General features: G+C 44.4%; 1 protein-coding gene across 2 annotated transcripts in view; it reads right to left on the minus strand.

Moving 5' to 3' along the window:
- Window positions 1–18,740, minus strand: part of NTRK3 (neurotrophic receptor tyrosine kinase 3) — a 231,953-nt gene that overhangs the window by 30,935 nt on the left and 182,278 nt on the right. For both annotated transcript variants that reach the window (XM_085308663.1, XM_085308662.1), the window contains exons 13-15: window positions 13,003–13,133; window positions 8,438–8,610; window positions 1,753–1,996 (exon numbers count right to left, since the gene is read on the minus strand). In XM_085308663.1, coding sequence (XP_085164789.1) covers window positions 1,753–1,996; window positions 8,438–8,610; window positions 13,003–13,133 — 548 coding nt within the window. The remainder of the gene's footprint in view (window positions 1–1,752; window positions 1,997–8,437; window positions 8,611–13,002; window positions 13,134–18,740) is intronic.

An 18,740-nucleotide genomic window follows, 5' to 3' on the forward strand; every position in this document is an offset into this window, starting at 1 on the left:
ATAACTAGTTACTGCGTTGGTCATGCACGACAAGTCACATGAGCAGAAAAAAAGTCCAATAAAAAAGCCATATGACACTGCACATGAGAGTATGGAACAGTTCCCAACCAAGCATTTTGCATAGAAAAGATGAGGTCTATGASACACTATTACGGAGAAGGCAAAAAAACCCCGATATGGTACATTGGTCTAGGAAGATCTTTGCAATTCTCATTTCTTGGGGGACCTCTCTCATTGCAGAGAAAGCTCTTGGTGCTTCAGGTACACAACCTCTGCTGGGATTTTCTCAAACATCGTGATACTGACTATGGTTGACTTTAATTCTAACATTGGTGTGAAGGAAAGGAGTCAGGCCAGAGCATGGGTAATCATATGGGTTGGCTTCTCATCCTCCTCTTGGCTCTGCTTTTCCCTATTTGCTGCTTACTGAAGTTTCTGCAGTGATGCTACCTTGGCCACCTCTCTTCCCTGTGTACCTCCCTTTCCCAAGACCTTTTCCAAACTTCCCAAGCTTTTGTTCTTTCTTGCACAGTGAAGGTCTGTTCCCTGGTTGGTAATTAAGCTTAGTGTCAAGCCAATGTCCTGGACTTGGAAAGGTGGTTTTGACTTAGCAGAAACTTGATCACATGTTTTCTCCTCCCTAGTGCAGTAACTCTGCTTGGTATCTGTCTAGCAAGCCAGTACATAAAAGAAGCCTTTAACAAGATCATAAGTCAATCTYTTTTAGGGAGCTGACAAAAATCAGCCTCAAAGTCAAAAACAGCCATGTTGTAACTAGAAATAAACTAGCCTTAAACCAGGCACCAGACAAGGAATCTCTTCTCCTCAGCCTGAAAAGACCTTCACTGGTACTGGATGGCCCAATGACAAATCCTTCCTCCAGTGTCCTTTAAAAGCTTTACACATCATAGCTTTTCCCACAGCTGAAGAAGGATGAGAAACATTTTCCCCCTGGGGATACTGCCATCCCAGGCGGATATGGCAGTGCAGATTGGCACAAAGGGAATGTGCAAGGCAAGGGGAAAGTGTGAGCATAAATCATAGAAGATATGACTGGAAAAGCATTCCTGACTCATCGAGTCAGTCCCCAGAGACTAGTGCAGGATTAGCCTCTGCACTAAACTCAGGCATTTTTATCCAGTCACTTCCTGAACTTCTTTAATGACAGGCCCTCAGCAACCTACCTCTGGCAAATTATTCCATTGTCTAAATGATGTCCCTGCTGGAAAAAAGTGTTTTGAAGTCAAGCCTGAATTGCCTATTATTTCCTCTTCCATATTTTATGCACTTATCAGTCAGTCTTTCAGTTGCCTTTTCTCTAGGCCCCTGTATTAAGTTTCTTTAATCTAACACCAGAGGTCACAGCCTGTAGTCTTTTAATCATCTTTGTCACCCTCTTTGGAGTACCTTTAATTTATGAAATCTTCAAAAAAAGAGAAAAAATTAAAAGAATGTAAAAAAGGAGTGACTTCAGAGCTGATCCAAAGTGTAACTGTGTGCTGGATTATCAGAGACAGCTCTGTGTGTAGGCAGCTGCATGGATGTCTGAATTGTATGTATGYCTAAGATTGTAAAGGAACGAGGACAATGGTTCAGGAATCAGGCACACACCAGTTGGCTGGTGGACATCCATGTGCATGTTTCAGTGAAGGAATAATTAAGTGGGTGAGCTCAGAGCTCCGATTGATTTACTGTAATATTTCCTAATCTCTCTTTGCTCTGAGCATCAAACTGCTGCTGGAGCTGCCTTACCCTGTAGTAATCAGTGCTGTAGACATCTCTTGACATCCCAAAGTCTCCAATCTTCACCAGCAGGTTGGCTCCAACTAAGCAGTTCCTTGTTGCSAGGTCTCTATGGACAAAGTGCTGGGAGGCAAGGTACACCATTCCAGAGGCGATCTGGCTAGCGATGTGGAGCATCTGGGATAGCCCTAGCTCCCCTTTGGCTTGTCGAGGCTGCCCATCCACGAGGATCATAGCATCTGGGCCATGTGCCCTATAGGGAGGAAGAAGCAAAAAGCATAGAGTTGGRTCTCCAAAGTGACCAGGAGATAGGAATCCCACACGGTCTCTGTTCCTGCTCTGGTGGGGATTAACCCCCAACTTTCTGCTTGGTGAAGATGTATACACAGCTCCAGTGGAAAGAAAAATGGAAAACTTAAAAGAACAGGAGCTTGGGAGAATATTTGATGGGTGAATCCCTACATCATTCTATGAGGTGTCCTACATCCTTCTCCTATCCTTACACTTCTCCAAGCAACTTCTTATGGCCACAGATGGAGAYAGACTCCTGGGATAGCGGGACCATTGACTTGATGCACTATGGCCATTCTTCTCACAGTTGTAAGACCTATTCAAAACTAATCAGCTTCCAGGTATTTACACGTTCACTCCAATTAACTCTGACACCTAGCAAACCTTTCCAAAGGTGGAGATATCACCCCTTTTTCTTCCACAGCCATCATATCCTTGTTGCCTAGTCTCCTTCTTAATCCCCACACAGCCTCTTATATTTTGACCAAACCCCATTCYACCAAATATCCTCCTCCCAACTGACACCAATATAACTAGATATCACAGAAAAGGTTTCAGAACAACACTGACAGCTTCTCCTCTGGAAAACACATTTTATATCCTAAGCTATCTCAGAGATAACACAGCTACTGTAAACTGTGAAGGCAGGAGCAGAGGCCTGCAGAGGTTAGACCTGGATGTCAATAAATGCAGAGAACATCCCAGGCAATAAAGGGAAATGTTTTGCTGAACCAAGTGTACTGTAAATGCGGGACTTAAGGTCAGCCTCATTCCTGTCCTGCCCCCCTTTTAATCCCCTCCCATACTGTGTACCAAGCCTGCCTTTGCTRTGCTCCCTCTGTGATGTCCCTTCTCCAGTGGATCTCACCCTGTGGTAGCCTGTGTGAAGGTGGAATAACAAAAGCCCTCATACTTAGGGAAAAGCAAGAGATTTGCTGTGACCTTCCTCCTTGTGACTAAGATACAGCATGGCTTTTACTCTGAGGCTTTCAAACTGTTCTTTTTGAAATGATTCTTGGCATTTCAYCCCCATCATCAGCAGTAACCCTGCAGAGAGCTTGCAAATTGAAATTGCATGTACAGCACTTTACCTGCTTCTTGACATGGGACTAAACAAYCCACAACAAGATCAAAACTGTTTTTTTTTTCCTTTGTCTCTGTTCCTTAATTACTCTGTTGGGCTTGAGGGCATGCAAATGGATTAGCATCCAGGCATTTGGGGTTCAACTGATACAGGTTTTCATATACTCCTGCCTTCAACCACCTCCTCCTGCCCTACCACAGGGAATATGGTTCTGAAGCTCCCCTCCTCATAACAGGAAGACAGCTGAAAGATGAGATAAACTCTAGAAATGGGTGCTGAGGAGYTAGGCATGTTTCAGGAGCCACAAATGAGTAATGCTGCAGTGAGTGTGGGATGAGCTGGTGGGGAGAAACTAGCTGCAGGGCTGGGGATGCCAAGGGAATCCCCTGAGGTGGGTGGGGATTGTGGAAGAACTGCTACATGCAAGGAGGAGCTGCAGAAGAGCATATGCAAAGATGACTACTTGATGTCTTATTTAAACAGCCCATGCTATGATTTACCCCAGAAAATTGCCTGTTGGTGACCACAGATATTGACAGTAGGGGCAACTGACTGTCAAAGGACTGAGCAAATTAGCTAAAAATAGAAAAGTAGGACAAACAAGTCCTTTCAAAACTGTGCTGGACAGCTTGTACTGGTCATGCTTTGCAAATAGAGCCTGTTTAGCTGCAGCTAATACTTGTTGTCATCAAGAGTAAGTAATCCTAGTGTAGAGCTGGCTGGAAGTGAAGGGCATATTACTAACTCACTACTGCCACCTATTCAAAATATAATAGTTGCCACCAAAGAAATCTTTATCTGAAGGCAATAGGATAAGTTTAAGAAATGATCAACTAATACTTTTATTTCATTGATTCTTTGTACATATATCTTCCTCCCTCCTTCCCCTTCACTACCTCACAAGGGTATGGTCCAGAAGAAAGAAGTATCAGCATGTTTACGAGATTAACAAAAGATACTAGTGCAATTAGTTGCATCAAAAAGGCTGCAGGTAATATAAGAAAGGTCTGGCCATCTCTTCTTGCAGCTGTCTAATTCAGCTTTACAGAGAGACAGCAAGATTGGATGGATGTCTGCCAAAGAACTTTTTCTTTTATAGAATGATGAAGGCTTTTGTTGACATGGATTAGAAAATCACCCCTCAGACCTGCACTTTCTCTCTGCTGAAATTCCTCCTTCTGTCCCAAGACAGTACAAAACTGTAGGGCTACTGAAAGCAGAACTCCACTCGAAGGACTGACGCAAAAAACCTTAGAATTATGCAATTTGTCAAACTAAACCTTTTCCCTTTTTGAGTTAACAGCAAATGAGGACAACTTTGCTGTAGACTGCAAAGAGGGTTTATAATAGCAAAGTGCAAATATCTTTAAACCAAAGTTGGTGCTGCTGTGACAAAAAACACTGAAAAACAGCGTTAGAAGAAAAGAGAGGACGTGATAGCAGTATTCAGTAAGTTGAGAGGGACGGAGGTCACCTGAACACTACAGACCTCCAGAGCGGCAGTTTGTGTGCTCAGGGGCCTGCCAGAACAGAGCCTGGCACAGCCTCTAGGTCCTGCCTACACCAGCTCTAGGGATGCCATGTTCCCCACAGAGTGAGGTCTGTACTTCAAGGCAGGATCTGACAGAATAAGCTGTCATTTCACTATCCCTCATCTACAGGCTAGGTCACTGTAGCTGCACATGCCCTCTCAGTGCTGATAGCAARCTACACTGCTGCACCACCACTAGTCTTACAGGTAGGAGTGCTGGGAGATCCATGAAGCCCATCTCAACACATCTCTAGCCCAGCTGGTAGGCGTTGATCATAGTGTCTTCCCATGCCACTGTGGTTACCTTTACAGGCCAGTGTTTTCTTTGGGAAGCCCAGGAAGGCATCACAACACCTAGGGGAATTTATTTATGGTGCTTTTCTCTAGGAGTCTAAAGTGAGCATCTTCCATTTTACTGCTTTTCCAATTTCCACTGAGAGGTGCCGTTAAGCTTAGACAAGCTCATTTGACTGTCTGACAGACTTCCAGCACCCCTGGCCTCTGGTGCCTGGGAGCTAACCGTCTCCAGCTGATGGGCTGGATGAATCATGTTGCAATAAAAACCATTACCCACGGTTAGCTACCCAAGGCTAGAAACTCCTACCACATCATTGGTCCTCTCTGACCTCGTTGTAACCTCTGTTCCCCAGAGTTTCTGACCAGCTCTGCTGTGAGGATAGCAGAGCGCTGATTTGACAAACAAAGCCTAAGACTCTTCTTCCTTTAGCATTTTGAGTCCTTATTTGCTGGGTATAAGCTCCCTTGTCCCCARAGCTAGCTTCCTTTGGGACATGAATGGATTTCACTGCCTATCACGTATCAACATGCAGAGATGGGAGCTTTTGGCTACTTACTACATAGCTGCATAAAGGGGAAAAGCTGGCAGTTAAATGCAGCTGAAAGATGTGAGGTTGTAATTTCAGTAACTGTGCTTCTGGAAAGTTTATCTTCCTTCATGATGACCAAAGGTAACAAGAAAGAGAGTCTTCCTCTCCAGTGTCACCAGGACCAGTCCTGGCCTCCCAGGACACAGACSTTCCTCTCTGAGACATGGCTATGTCTCAGGGCAGGGCTGTGATGTGGAAGAGTGGGTGATGCATGGCTCCACCACAGTGGCAGTCTTAAGAGCTGCATCTATGTGAAGCAATTACATTAGATGTTGACAGTGCACACAAGATATCCCACTGAGACAGTCAGAGAGCCTACTTTGGACTATTCTTTTTTTTGCGGGGGGGAAGGTCAATTAGAGCAGTGAAAGAGGCTATGCTTCATCTGTAATATCTACCTACTCTAAGAAGAATAAAGCTACTTCTGCCAGGAAAAGCTGCTACTTCTGCCAGGAAAAAAGATGTTTCAGTTTTCTGCTCTTCTGAAGAACTTCAGGAATGCAGTCTCCCATGGTCTTCTTTTSATTGTTTTCCTTCAACCACGAGGCTGAAATACTGTCTGTAATACTGCAACTCCAATCYGAGCAAAAACTGTTTCAGTCAAATACAAAGCTACATGCTGGTAGGCAAAGTTCAGTCAGTTGCTGCTAGAAGGTTGCTGGGTCCCTTGTGAGACAGAGTAACACAACAGGGAAATGCAGGGTAACCAAGGTTGTTCTCCTTTGAACGTGACTGAGAAAGAGCTGTGCAAGGCTAATACAGTGACAGCCTTCACTCTTCCTGGCTTCTCAATGATCTCATCAATTCAGAGCATGAGAGAGGGACTGAACTGGGAAATCATACACAACCATGCCAAAATGAGGGAGGAAAACCAATGTGGATATGTTTCCAGCTCAGCCACTGCCTTGTGAGTGCTCCAAAGGAGCTGTAGACAGTTTGGCACCACTTGGCCAGACTGCTGGGATCTCTTCCCCATTGTTTTTATGGTATAGGTGACTGCTTAAAAATGAAAAACTCTGGAAATGAGTTTGCTTTTCCTGATCAGAAATTGACTGTGATGGTGGGATAATAATCAGAGAGTGTATCTCAGCCCCAGATCTAGACTGCATGTTCTTGTTCCTAATGCAATCATGTTCGCACTTAGCAGTCAAAACAGAAAATATCAAGGGCCCAATTTTCTAAATACTGAGAAATAACACTACTAATTGTTTCAAGAGGTAAGTACAACTCCACTTGTATGCAGATCTCAAAGCATAATTTCTGTATCATGGGAGAACAGATGATGCTCCAGAGAACAAAYATCCTCCCACAGTTGCTCCCTGCCCCTCACTGCTAGCAGATTCAGGTGCACAAATGATTGGCCTTATGTTTACAAAATGGTTACAGGGTGATGGGAGGTGGGAATCTAGCAATTTACATCTCTCTTAAAGGTAGTGAAGGCAATTACAGCACTTTGTCAGGCCTAACTTCCTGAGTAGCTTGGTGTTGTGGATTAGGATATATTGTACTTCCATCAGGATCTCTGTCCAAAAAGGCTCAGGGAACAAAGGCCCAGTGATGGACCCAGGAGGCCCCTCCAAAATTTCTCAACTTTTTTCTGAATATGAGGACTAGACATCATTAAACACCTAGGATATCAGCCAGATCAAGAACTGCAGAAAGTTTCTCTAGGGAGTATTTTGCCTCTGATGCTACTGAACTGGGAACCGAGTGAGATGGGGACTGATGGCTAGTGACATTCTTCCATCAGAAGCAGGTAGAGTATGGGTTTATCATCTTTCTATCTCCATCAGATATGGATGCAGATTACATCCACACTTCCTGCTGTTTCAAACTTGCTGGGGTGGGAAAAGACAAGTCTGTATCTCTTGGCTTACTAGGATGGTTTCTGGGATTGCTGAAGAAGAAATGTGGAAGACAGGACTAAGCATCAAATCTTGTCACAGAATTGTTGAGGTTGGAAGGGTCCTTTAAAGATCATCTAGTCCAGCCTCCCTGCTCAAGGAGAGTCACTGAGAGCATGTTGCCCAGGACTCTGTCCAGATAGCTTTTGAATATCTCCGAGGACASAGACTCCACCAACTCTGGGCAACCTGTTCCCATGCTCACTCACCCTCACAGTAAAAGAGATTTTTCTCCTGTTCAGACAGAACTTTCTGTGTTTCACTGTATGTCCATTGCCTCTCTTCCTGTCACTGGGCACCACTGAAAGGAGTCTGGCCTCATCTTTTCACTCTTCCTTCAGATATATGTACACATTGACAAGATCCCTCCTCAGTCTTCTCCAGGCTAAACTGTCCCAGCTGTCTCAGACTTTCCTCATGAGAGATGCTCCAGTCCCTTAATCATCCYAGGAGACTTTTGCTGGACTCACTCCGGTAGCTCCACGTCTCTCTTATATTGAGGAGCCCAGAACTGGACACAGTACTCCAGATGTGGTCTCACCAGGGCTGAGTAGAGGACAAGGATCACCCCTCTTACCTGCTGGCAATGCTCTGCCTAATGCCACCCAACACACCATTGGCCTTCTTTACCACCAGGGCACATTGCTGGCTCATTGTCAATTTGCTGTCCACCAGAATCCTTAGTACCTTCTCTGCAGAGCAGCTTTGCAGCAGGTCAGTCCCCACCCAGTACTAGTGTAYGGGGTTATTCCTCCCTAGGAGCAGCACTCTGCGCTATACACATTGAACTTCATGAGATTCCTCTCTACCATCTTTCTAAAAGACTTGATGATGAGGACCACCATCTTCTACAAGCTGCTTTTGGAACAACCAGCTCTTGTTACCCAGCCCACCAGCATCCAAGAGGCAGCAGTGTCCCAGGAGCAYAGCAGATTTATAACAAGCCACATCAAGGTTGTAGAGCTAGCTACATCATGTCTCTCATGGAGTTCCTTACCTCAGGAACTTATTCAGGTCTCCATGCTTCATGTATTCAAAGACCATGATGAGCGGGTCGCCATCACCACAGACACCATAAAACTTGACAATGTGCTCATGCTGCAGGTTGGTGAGCAGCTCTGCTTCCCTCTGGAAATCCTTACGGGCTGCCAAGGTGGGGTCTTTCAGTGCCTGAAAGAAGACACAGACACATAGAGGATGGCTCAGATGGGGGCAAAGCTAGAATGAAGAAGGCTAGATTGTTTCATCTCCTGACCTCGACGTGTTCAGCTACAAGCAGACTCAAAGCACAAAGAAGAGGGCAGTGCTGGGAGGCAGGCTGCTAGCCCAGGCTCTGCACATGGTAGCATGGCTGAGTGCTTTCAGTTGGCTCAGAAGTGCCCCCTCACATGACCCTGCCAAACACAGCTGAGACACTGCCCCAAGGGGTAGCCACCAAGAGGCTTTTGCTCATCAGGGCCTTTTCTGTGAGCCTCAGGACACTGCAGAGCTGATGGGGAAGGAGGAGGAGATGAACCACTGCTGCCAGCCCAATGWCACCAGGAGGGCTGGCAGCAGACGCTGATGGTACCACCTCAGTGTTCCCTACACAYAGTTACCAGCCCAGCAGTGACAACCAGTTCCCCAGCTCATTTCCCAGCCAGCAGCAAACATTCTTCTGAGGGTAATAGCTTCCAATTATTCCCAGCTTGGATAGGATTTGTACTGGTGACCGAGGGGTGAATGGCTTCATATCTCATTATTATTAAATTCCTGAGCCAGTCAGTCCTTGCTATCTGTCTTTCATTTTGAAAAAGCTGACTATACTGCCTTTATTCAGAAGATGGATTTGCCTGGCTGTGCAGTTATTGTGAGGATTTTTCAAACTGCCTCTGAAGAAGGACACTGTCAAGTCTCTTCTCATAATTTTTAAAATCATGTTTTTATTCCCTGCTGTTTATAACAGCTTCCCTGACAGATTGACGCTGAAATCAGTATCCTTATTGAGAATATCTCATCTTCCACATTTAGGCACACCAGTTTGCCATTGCAGGGTAGCTTGCAGGTTCCAAGTGGAGTGCATGGGCCTGGTATTGCAGGGCAGCTATGAAGACACTACTCGGGGTGCCCCTTGTGAGTTAGCAGGGCTGTCCGGAGTGGTGGGGTGGGGTGGAATGCTGGCTTCTTTATGCATTATTGTCTGATTGCACAGGAGAGAAAGCTTGAAAATAGTGTGTTGTCATCAGAGGATACCAAGGCAGGGCTCTTCTGTGAGCATCTAGTAAAAAAGTTGAAGTCCAAAATGTCTGACAAGATGCGACAGTCATGAGAATCAGCACGGTTTTGACAAATGCTTAAGGAAAGGACGAGGTTATTCTGGTTTTGAATCAGCTAGTTTCCATTGTACTCCCTTCATCCTCCAYTGCCCCTTGGCATGTGCTATGGCCTGTGTGGCCAGGACTACTTTACCAGTGCTGGCTTGAACTGTGCACCAACAGTGGTCAGAAAGGAGTCAAGGTAACTTTGTTCTATTTACCTCCAAATTCAAGTCAACTCTTTGTTTTGTACACTCTGTTTATCCCTCAGTATGGGGAGATGCCAGGCAGCTCTCCCGTTGTTTATTCACTAATTCACCTTTTCTCAAGCCTACAATCTCCTGGTGGTGAYAGGAGAGGCAGTGTAAGCAGGGGCTGGCTCTAATTTATGTACAAAAAAGGATGTTAAGCATCAGAAAGCTGCATTGTGAGGAAAGGGCTCAAGCACAAAACTAATGTGCTTCTGCCTCGTCTAAGGTTCTGCTGCGTTCAGGGCTGGACACAGTCAAGTAGCCAGCCCTAGCTGCTTTTCCCCTCAGAACAGATCTGAGAGGTTTTCACCCAAGCCTTAGGACATTCCCTCTTCTCCTTTTTCTGCCTCCAACCTGTGAGGTACATGGCATAATTTTATCTTAATTCTATGTCCTCTGGGATAGCTTGACTAGAGATATTTAGATAGATGATAGTTACACTGTACAGATGGCAAAGCATCCATCCTTATCTCAGGCAACCAATTACTTTTAATCATTTAATATCTTCATAGTGTTGATGCTACCCCTTTTTCCCCTCAGGAAAACAGCTCCTTCATCCTTCTTTCCCCCTTCCCCCCTTTTTGCTATAGTTGTAGGTATATTTCAAGTTGCGGTGAGTTTAGATTTCCTTCATACATTGTCTTTTCTACAAGGTGTTAGCACTATTACTTTGTAGATATCATGCAAAAATAAAAAAAGAGGATATGAAAAAGCATYACTAGGGTTGCACAGCCAAGCCTTTAGAAGGAAGGGAAACACAAGAGTTGGAAGTGGTGGAACAGAAAGAAAACCAGGATCAGAAAATTTCTTTACGTCAAAAGAAAACCACTGAAATGCTTCCACTAGGAAGGTTTTGGGTGGACTGTATTTGTGCCTCCATCACACGGTTCCTACCTGACATCRGGTAAGTCATTGAATATCTGCAGGTTGCAGCTATTGCCACTAATTGTCTGTTCTTCTGATCAGTAATAGGGAGTTCCTCACTCGCCCAGSATCTGCGCTCAACTTTGCAGAAGCGCTGAGCATTTATTGTGACAACTGGGGTTGACACGAGTTTCACATATGCTGTATGATGCTCTGGAAAGGCAGGTCAGTAACTGTGTACTCCAGATTAGTGGATACTTCAGCTCAGTTTCTCTGAGCCTCCATCTGCTCTCTGCAAAAAGGGGCTCATACAACCCCAGTACCTCACTAGGAGGTTGTGAAAATAAACACACTCACATTAGGGAGCACTCAGACACAAGAGTGATCATCACAGTGCAGCAGTCCACAAAGCAATGAAAAAAATACATGTTCAGAGAACATACCCTGAATACCAGCCCCACTAGCACTCAAATACTTGACTCTGTGACCTCAACACTCTGATGAATATTGTTCTTGCGCATTTCCTAGGATGTTTTTAGAAGCAAGTTGAATAAAACAGGAAGATTGTGCATGCCATCACATCAGGACTGAGCTCATCTGYGAGGCTGCAATCTCTAGAGAAAGTGCAAATCTCTGTCTGTTTAGCTGAATGAGTAACACAGCTACTTTCTTTGCCCTCGTCCTWGCCCTGGGAGGAAGTTCTTGAGCGCACAGGAGGGACAAATTCTCCTTTCTGAACTCTGCTGCCCCTAACCAGCACATCCTCCTGCTGCCCAGAGCTGTAATGACTGCGGAGGTAGTTCTCAGCCCCAGTCGGAAACATAAGATCTTCAGAAAATGCAGCCAAATCTCAACTTAATATGTAAAGCCTCTTTTTTCTTCTTCTTCCCTGAGACTAATAACATTGYCCAAATTAGAAGTTTTGTTGTTTTTTTTTTCCCCAGAGCTGGAAGAAAGCCAGATTTCAAGGCCCTGCTCCGAAGTGGGATCTGTATGATCTTGCAGGATGAAAGGCACTCTGGAGATGTAAGCTTATAGTAGCAATTAACAGAAACAAGTTCGGCTACTGTTTCTGCCCACATGCAGATGAAACTCGGGAGAGACCTCAGAGACGGGATAGCACAAGGGATGGCTGACAGTGATAGGCAGGCAGCAGCCATATAATCAGGCGATTAATCATATGTGTAGCTGTGTTACTTTAGCTTTAACCATTCTCAGAGGTGAAAGGTGCCATCTTGCAGTTCATGGCCGGAGCATAAGGGGGAAAATGAGCTAAAAAAAGGCTCAAACTGCTGATGACTGAAATAACGCTGAAGTAACTGGATGCCTCCAGCATCCTGGAAAAAGCACTGGAGCCTTTCCCCTGCAGATCATTGGTTCAAATGCAGATCTTCTCCCAAAGAGTTAGGAGGTAGCAATTAACCGCAGGAGATTCGATTATGAGTGTCTGCCAGTTGGTGCCACTTGACAGCAGAGCACGCTTCTGCGCTGAATGACACCCTCCACCCAGAGCCATTTTGATGTGTCACGACTGACACAAAGACTCTCGTAAAGATGCAAGGAGCACAGCACAGTCCAGGTTGAGCCTGAGTTGGCTCAAAATCGCTGAGACAGCAGCAATCTATGACCATGCCAGCAGGAGCAGAACTAAGCCAAGCCAAGCTGGAAGGGTCACTTTACCCGTCCTGCAGCAAAGCTAGTCCAGCAAATTGATCCCAAAAAACAAGYTTGTGACATCTAGCTTTTAAGCATTTGTTTTAGCTGAGGCCTTTTTGTTTCAGCTTCTGCATATTCCACGAAGACTTAAAAGCCCAAAAGAGAAGAGCCTCAGGCCCTTGCAGAGGAAAGGTGAATTCCATGCTTCACGTCTGCAGCTGCATGGGAGCTTAAAACTTCCAGATCGACTTTTCCTCCCTGCCTCCTGGCTTCATCAGCAGGAAGAGAGGCTTTGGCATTGGCGAGAATAGATGACCTTGAAGTGAAACACTGAACATTTGTGTGACTAAGTGGATTTACCACGATTTCCAGCACCAGATAAATCTCTACCCCGACCCCCAGCCCTCCTCTGCCTCCCTTTCCCACATAGGTTTGTGCAGCTTTGCTTTGCCGTCCAGCCCCTGCTGTACTGTCTTCCATTTGCCCTTGAGATTTACCTTCACTGCCACCAGCATTTTGTCGTTGGTGGGGCTGAGGTTGTAACACTCTGCCAAGAACACCTTCCCAAAGGCACCTTCTCCCAGCTCCCTCTTCAAAACGATGTCTCTCCTCTTAATATGCTGGACATCTGTTGGAGGGAGGAGAGGAAGAAGGAGAGCGTTGAGGGAAGAATGAATCAGGGTTAATCCAGGGAATGGAAAACAACTAATTCAATTTTCTAGCAAGCTGCAACRGACCTGAAATTGCCTTGCAAAAATATCTATGGAGATCTTTATACCCACCCATGGAGCTCAGCCATCGCTGGGATGGAACTAGTCTTATGCAAAACAGCTGTGAGGAAAGTACTTGAGAAATATCGGGTTTTTATTACAAAGTTACAGCAAGCTTGTCCTCAGGGAGAGGAACCTTTGGGGAAAAATCTGCCCTGAGGACCTGAATCTCTTTGGAATGATTCTGGAAATAATTTGTCTCCTAAGGGTCATTGCAAAGATCATACATTTTTACTACTAGGCCAAGTAACATTAGAAGGTTCTGCCGAGTTTTGCATTTTGGTTGGGATCAGTTTAAACTCAATTTCAGGCAGATTTCTGAGGCTGAGCCCTGACAAGTCAGAACCAGAAAGGCTGTCCCAGGAGGAGAACCACTGACCCAACTGCAGCTCAGGGCCCTGGCAGAAGCTGTTTGGATATGCTGAGCACAGCCTTGCAACAAGACCTCAGTCCTGCAGCCATCTCTTGTGAGAATGTTCTCTTAGAAAACTCATCATCCCAGGATAGAGTCACTGGCACAATGAACAAACTCGTCCCATTAGTTTCAACAATCCTTTCCACTGATGCTTAGGATAGCAAGTACTGATAGAGAATAGCAGATGAGGTTTCAAGAAGACTCAAAAGAGCAATAGCTATTAATTTAACAAATATACAGAGGTCTCTGAAGATTGATCTGCTCCAGATGTTCACGTATCAGCTAATGGTGTCATTCATAATGGTTACACCTACCCAGGTATTAGGCAGCTGCAAGGGTAGATAAGTGACTACCAGGATTTCTACAAATGCAGGAATGCCTCTGATCACAGGAAGAGGTTGGAAAGTCCCAGTGTTGGGGAACAACACTAGGGCACAGCTACTTCTTGGTGAAGCTCTAAGCACCTTTCTAACATCACAGCCGACACACAGCTCCTCTGCAACACGAACAAGCATTTCTTCATGCCTGGAAGAAGCTTCAGAGGCAGATAAAGGTGTACAGCCACCATAGCAGTATCTGGAGATGTGGTACCCCAAATATCATCTTTGTAAACTGTTCCTTCATAGGAGCCAACTGCCTCCCTTGGGGATTGTAGTAGCACAGACTACCCCCCAGCTTGAGGCTGATGGTCGCGGCAGGGCAGTGCGAGCTAAGCACTCCTGTCTAGGGCCAGATGAGCAAAAGCTGATGCATTAGAGGTCTTCACGAGCAGAGGCATTAGACTCTTCTCATTCCCACTCTGGAGCATCAGTATCTTCACCATTTTCTTATTAACTGAGCTGCTTTTGAATCTTTTCCAACCCTTCCATGTGCCACAAGAGCCATACAGATATGCTCACCTCTGTTCAGATGCATTTTCCTTGGGGTATTATGGATGCAGAAGGCAGCAGCTGACTGACACAGGGCTTCAGACTGGCTGCAGAGAAACATCACTAATGGTGATTACAATCTGCAACCAGCTCCTATCACTCAGGCTTGATGCAGGTGGCATCCACATCAACCCAAGAGAGTAAATGCTTTACAACAATAGTGTTGTCCACCAGGACCCCTAGGATCCTCTCTGCAGAGCTGCTTTGCAGCTCAGTACTAGTATAGCAGGTACTACTCAACTCATCAAAATGCCAATGGATTGGGAGAGTAACATCCTAATGGCTTTCATACAATTACGCTTTCTAATTAGAAGCTCACAGGTAGGTTTGGAAGCTGCTATCTCCAGCCCTTTTGCTTGTTTGGGAAGATGGATGCTACAAGATTGCATAAGCAATGGGCCTTGTAATGAACAATGCCTCTGTAGAGAATCCTCGTTGACCTTTTCATTAATTGTTCAATAGGCTGAAAACTGTTAGTTACTAATATTAATAATATTAGTAACATTAAGGCACATGATGGTGGGCACATCCAAAATGACTTTGGTTTTAAACCTACAATGACAGTCAGGGAGAACAAATCACCTGTGGACTTTGCCTTCTCTGCCTGGTTTAGCTGAGTGCTTAAGGAGTACCCTGAGAAATCTGAAATATCATATATTGAAATGTTAAGTGAGGCACTTGGGTGAGGAAAGTCATAATCTAAGAAAAGCTCAAATGGCATCAATTTTCTTAATAGTAAAGGAAAAATATTTTTTCCTCTTTCTCTTAGCAAGCATTTCTATAGCAGTCATCAGTGTAGTATCTAGGATTTGTTGTATTAATAAACGTCTGTATTTCAATGCTTGGTCTGCTGATTAGCAACAGTCAAGAAAGCTGCTAGGAAATGATCTTGTGTTACGAGCAGCCCAAAGGCACTTTAAAAAAACAGAAATGTAGCACTGAGATCCTATTGCCCCATCCGATTTCAGATAAAGTTAAAAAGGAAACTGTCTCAAAATAATGATGCTAGTGTTTAACATTATTTACACTTCAGATGAGTAAGTCATAACATCACAAGAAATGAAGCAAACCTCTTTTTCTGAACTGCCTGGGGCCTTGCCTGAGATTTTCAGCTCCTTCTCTCACTCCCTCYCAACAGTATCTTAATAAATAATTACACATTTCTAAAAGCTGAGGTCCAGATTGTGTACCTTCATGTTCAGGAGGTCCCAGTATCCCAATATTATGTCTACACTATTGAAAAAAAAAAGCCTCTGAGACCCCAATTTTGAAGCAATTTGTTAGGGTCACCTGGGAAGCTTCAGGGAAAATGTATATGAAGAATTTAAGGAGATATTGTAGTAGGAGTAGTTGGGAGTTGAACAGAGGGAGAAACAATCTTTTTGAGGTAGTGAACTGATGTAGCACCATGGGATTTAAAGTAAAGTTGGATAGTTATAAAAAAAAAAAAAGTTCATGAAATTAAGCAGTTTGACAGCAACTGGACAATCTTAATGGAGAGTCAGGAAAGCACTTTTGCTGATCGCAGTTTCTATCAAACTAGAACGGCCATAGATTTTGCTTTGTAGTATTTTAGGCCCAAATGGAATAATAAATGAGTTATAATAAATCGCTTTTTTCACATGCTATAGGTTTAAAATACTGATGTTTACATCAAATTCTTCCATTTACAATGGGATCAGCACTACGATTAATCTTATATTACTATTAAACCTAGGCCTTACACATAAAGCAATGACAAACCACCCTGGCACTGTGCGAACGGCTGTGTTATTGTGCTAACCTTGCATCTACTCTTTGCTCGTCTGCCCTGACTGTAACTCATATGGAAGGCCTGTGAAAGATGCTGGACTGCAAGGGCACCTGGGAGGTTCGTCTGCATAAATCTGCTTATCTCCTTCTAGAGAAAGCTGAGCCCTGTCTGATAAGCAGCTGGTGTTTGTTTGTTTTAGGCAGGCTTTGGTGTGATAACCTGCCTTGGCAGCGTTGCGGTCAGCCCTGCTGACAAGGTGTGTGCCAACTGTCTTCCTGTAAGCACCACTCTCTCTCTCCTTCTTTTTTAAACCTCCTCCTTGTACCATTAACTTATAAAAGAAAGCCAATAAGACAATTCAAAGGAAGAACCTAAGCAAGAAACACAGCAAGACCCRACAGGAAAGTAACCAGACATGACAGCATGATAGAAATTCATTCAGGGCCATGCTGTATCTACAGGAAGAATGTGACTGCAGAACACTGAAGTAGTTGCTGTTTTAAATGAAACATCTCACARTCCTTATTTCAGAATCACGATGATGCTATGTGATACAGATGAAGGAATGTTAGCTAGATTCTCCACCCTTGTTTCTTCTCCATCAAGACTTAACTCCCAGAGATCACGCTCGAAATTCTTACCCCATTCTTGTTCTGAACAACAAATGGATAAAATGCCTGACCTCCTRCTGACTGGAAATGCCTTATGGCTTCAATTCAGTGAAGTAAAGAGTGTTAGAAAGAGAGTAAGTTTGAGGCTCTGCACTCACCTTTACAAACTGCCTCCAGAGCAGAGAGCTTTTCTTTTCCCTAGAAGACTCAAGGCAGAAGGGCTGGGGCTCTAGATCTGTTACGAGATCTTACCTAACCTCCTCTGAACCTTTTGGAGGATAGTGCACTTAATCTGTGCTTAACATGCATTCAGTCAGAAAAATGACTGTCTAAAAACAGCAACTTCTCCCTCCCTGTATCTATTCCCATGTGTCTCTTAGCAAACTAACTGTGTTTGAGTTAGAAGAGGAACAGATGTGACAAACCTTGCAGACCCAGCACAGCTATCAGGATAGAGGGGAGAGGAAAAGGCAACAAGATTAATTCCCTTTTCTTATATACATCAATCTACTGTGTCGTAGTGGGTCACTTCTGCATTGGCTCCTGTGACAGAGCCTGGAAAAGCCAGGACGAGTTTTCATTTGAATGGCAGTGACAGACTCAGTGACTCTTCACCTATCTTTTACACTCCTGTTGCAGAGTCACGCTTGCTGATGACAAGGCCAAGGCAGAAAGACTCCAACTCAACTTCCAAATCCAAGGTGGAATATATAGAGCTGATACCTGAGGCAGTGTGGAGTGAAAGACACCTTTTCAAYCACATGAACACAAACTGGGAATTTGCATGGGGCTCATTTCATGTGTCTAATTTACCAGTTACTGCCTCCTATTTCAACTAGCCCTGAGAGTTAGAAGAGAAAAGAAAGAGTTCAGTGATCCTGCAGATTCTGCATTTCAGATTTCCATCACAGTCAGCATCCTTAAGCCCTTGGTTTGATGGTAGTCTGGAAACCTGGATATAGATGATGAAGTACCCAGACACCAGGGTGACAGAGATGACTACAGTGGGAGGTAAATGGACAAATCAAACTCCAACGAGAGTAAACCATGAGCAGCACTAACACTTAAGCTACAGCAACATGCAGAACCTCTTCTTAAAGCTGGACAATTTATACCTGCTGGAACTAGATCTGAAGTTGATTCCTCATACTTCCTTCTTTCAGACCCATGAACAGTGAATGGTCTATTTGGTGGCTGTATTTCCAGTGGGTTTCCTGTCCTTGGACTTTTATTTCACAAACAGCTGGTAGTTTATTAGGGAAACAGAACAAACCTATGGAAATCTTTCCTTTTGCTTTTGCCATCCTCTGGATTAGCAGTTTTCTCTTCTGGCATAGAAAAGACCAAAGACAATTTTCTACTAGTTTCTCYCCACACATCTTTCCTTCTCCTCTCCCTCATCCTCCTTCCTTTTCCTCCTCCACACTCTCCTCCTGCATGCCTCCTCTCTCTCATGTTTTGGGCCCTGTTCTGCAGTGTTAGTACCAACACAACTGGGTCCTTTTCTTTAAGAGTAGTTCCTTTCCTGCCCTTCCCTATCCCTTAGCTTAGTCACTTTTTACCATTTCTTCTCTCTTGACCTCACTTCCTATTTCTGTCCCTCTTGTTGTTCAATTTCTGTTTTAAAATCGATTTCTTTCACGTATRTTTCTAGGGTATCCTGAATTGAGTTTGATCCTGGGCTCTTTGTGGTAACAGCCTTGATTTTCACAAGCTTATAAAGCCTCATTTGCATTAAAAGCACTGTATAAATAATA

This window comes from Rhea americana, unplaced genomic scaffold, assembly GCF_003343005.1.
Source record: "Rhea americana isolate MKP2758 unplaced genomic scaffold, rheAme1 scaffold_28, whole genome shotgun sequence".
In the NCBI taxonomy this organism is placed as follows: Eukaryota; Metazoa; Chordata; class Aves; order Rheiformes; family Rheidae; genus Rhea; species Rhea americana.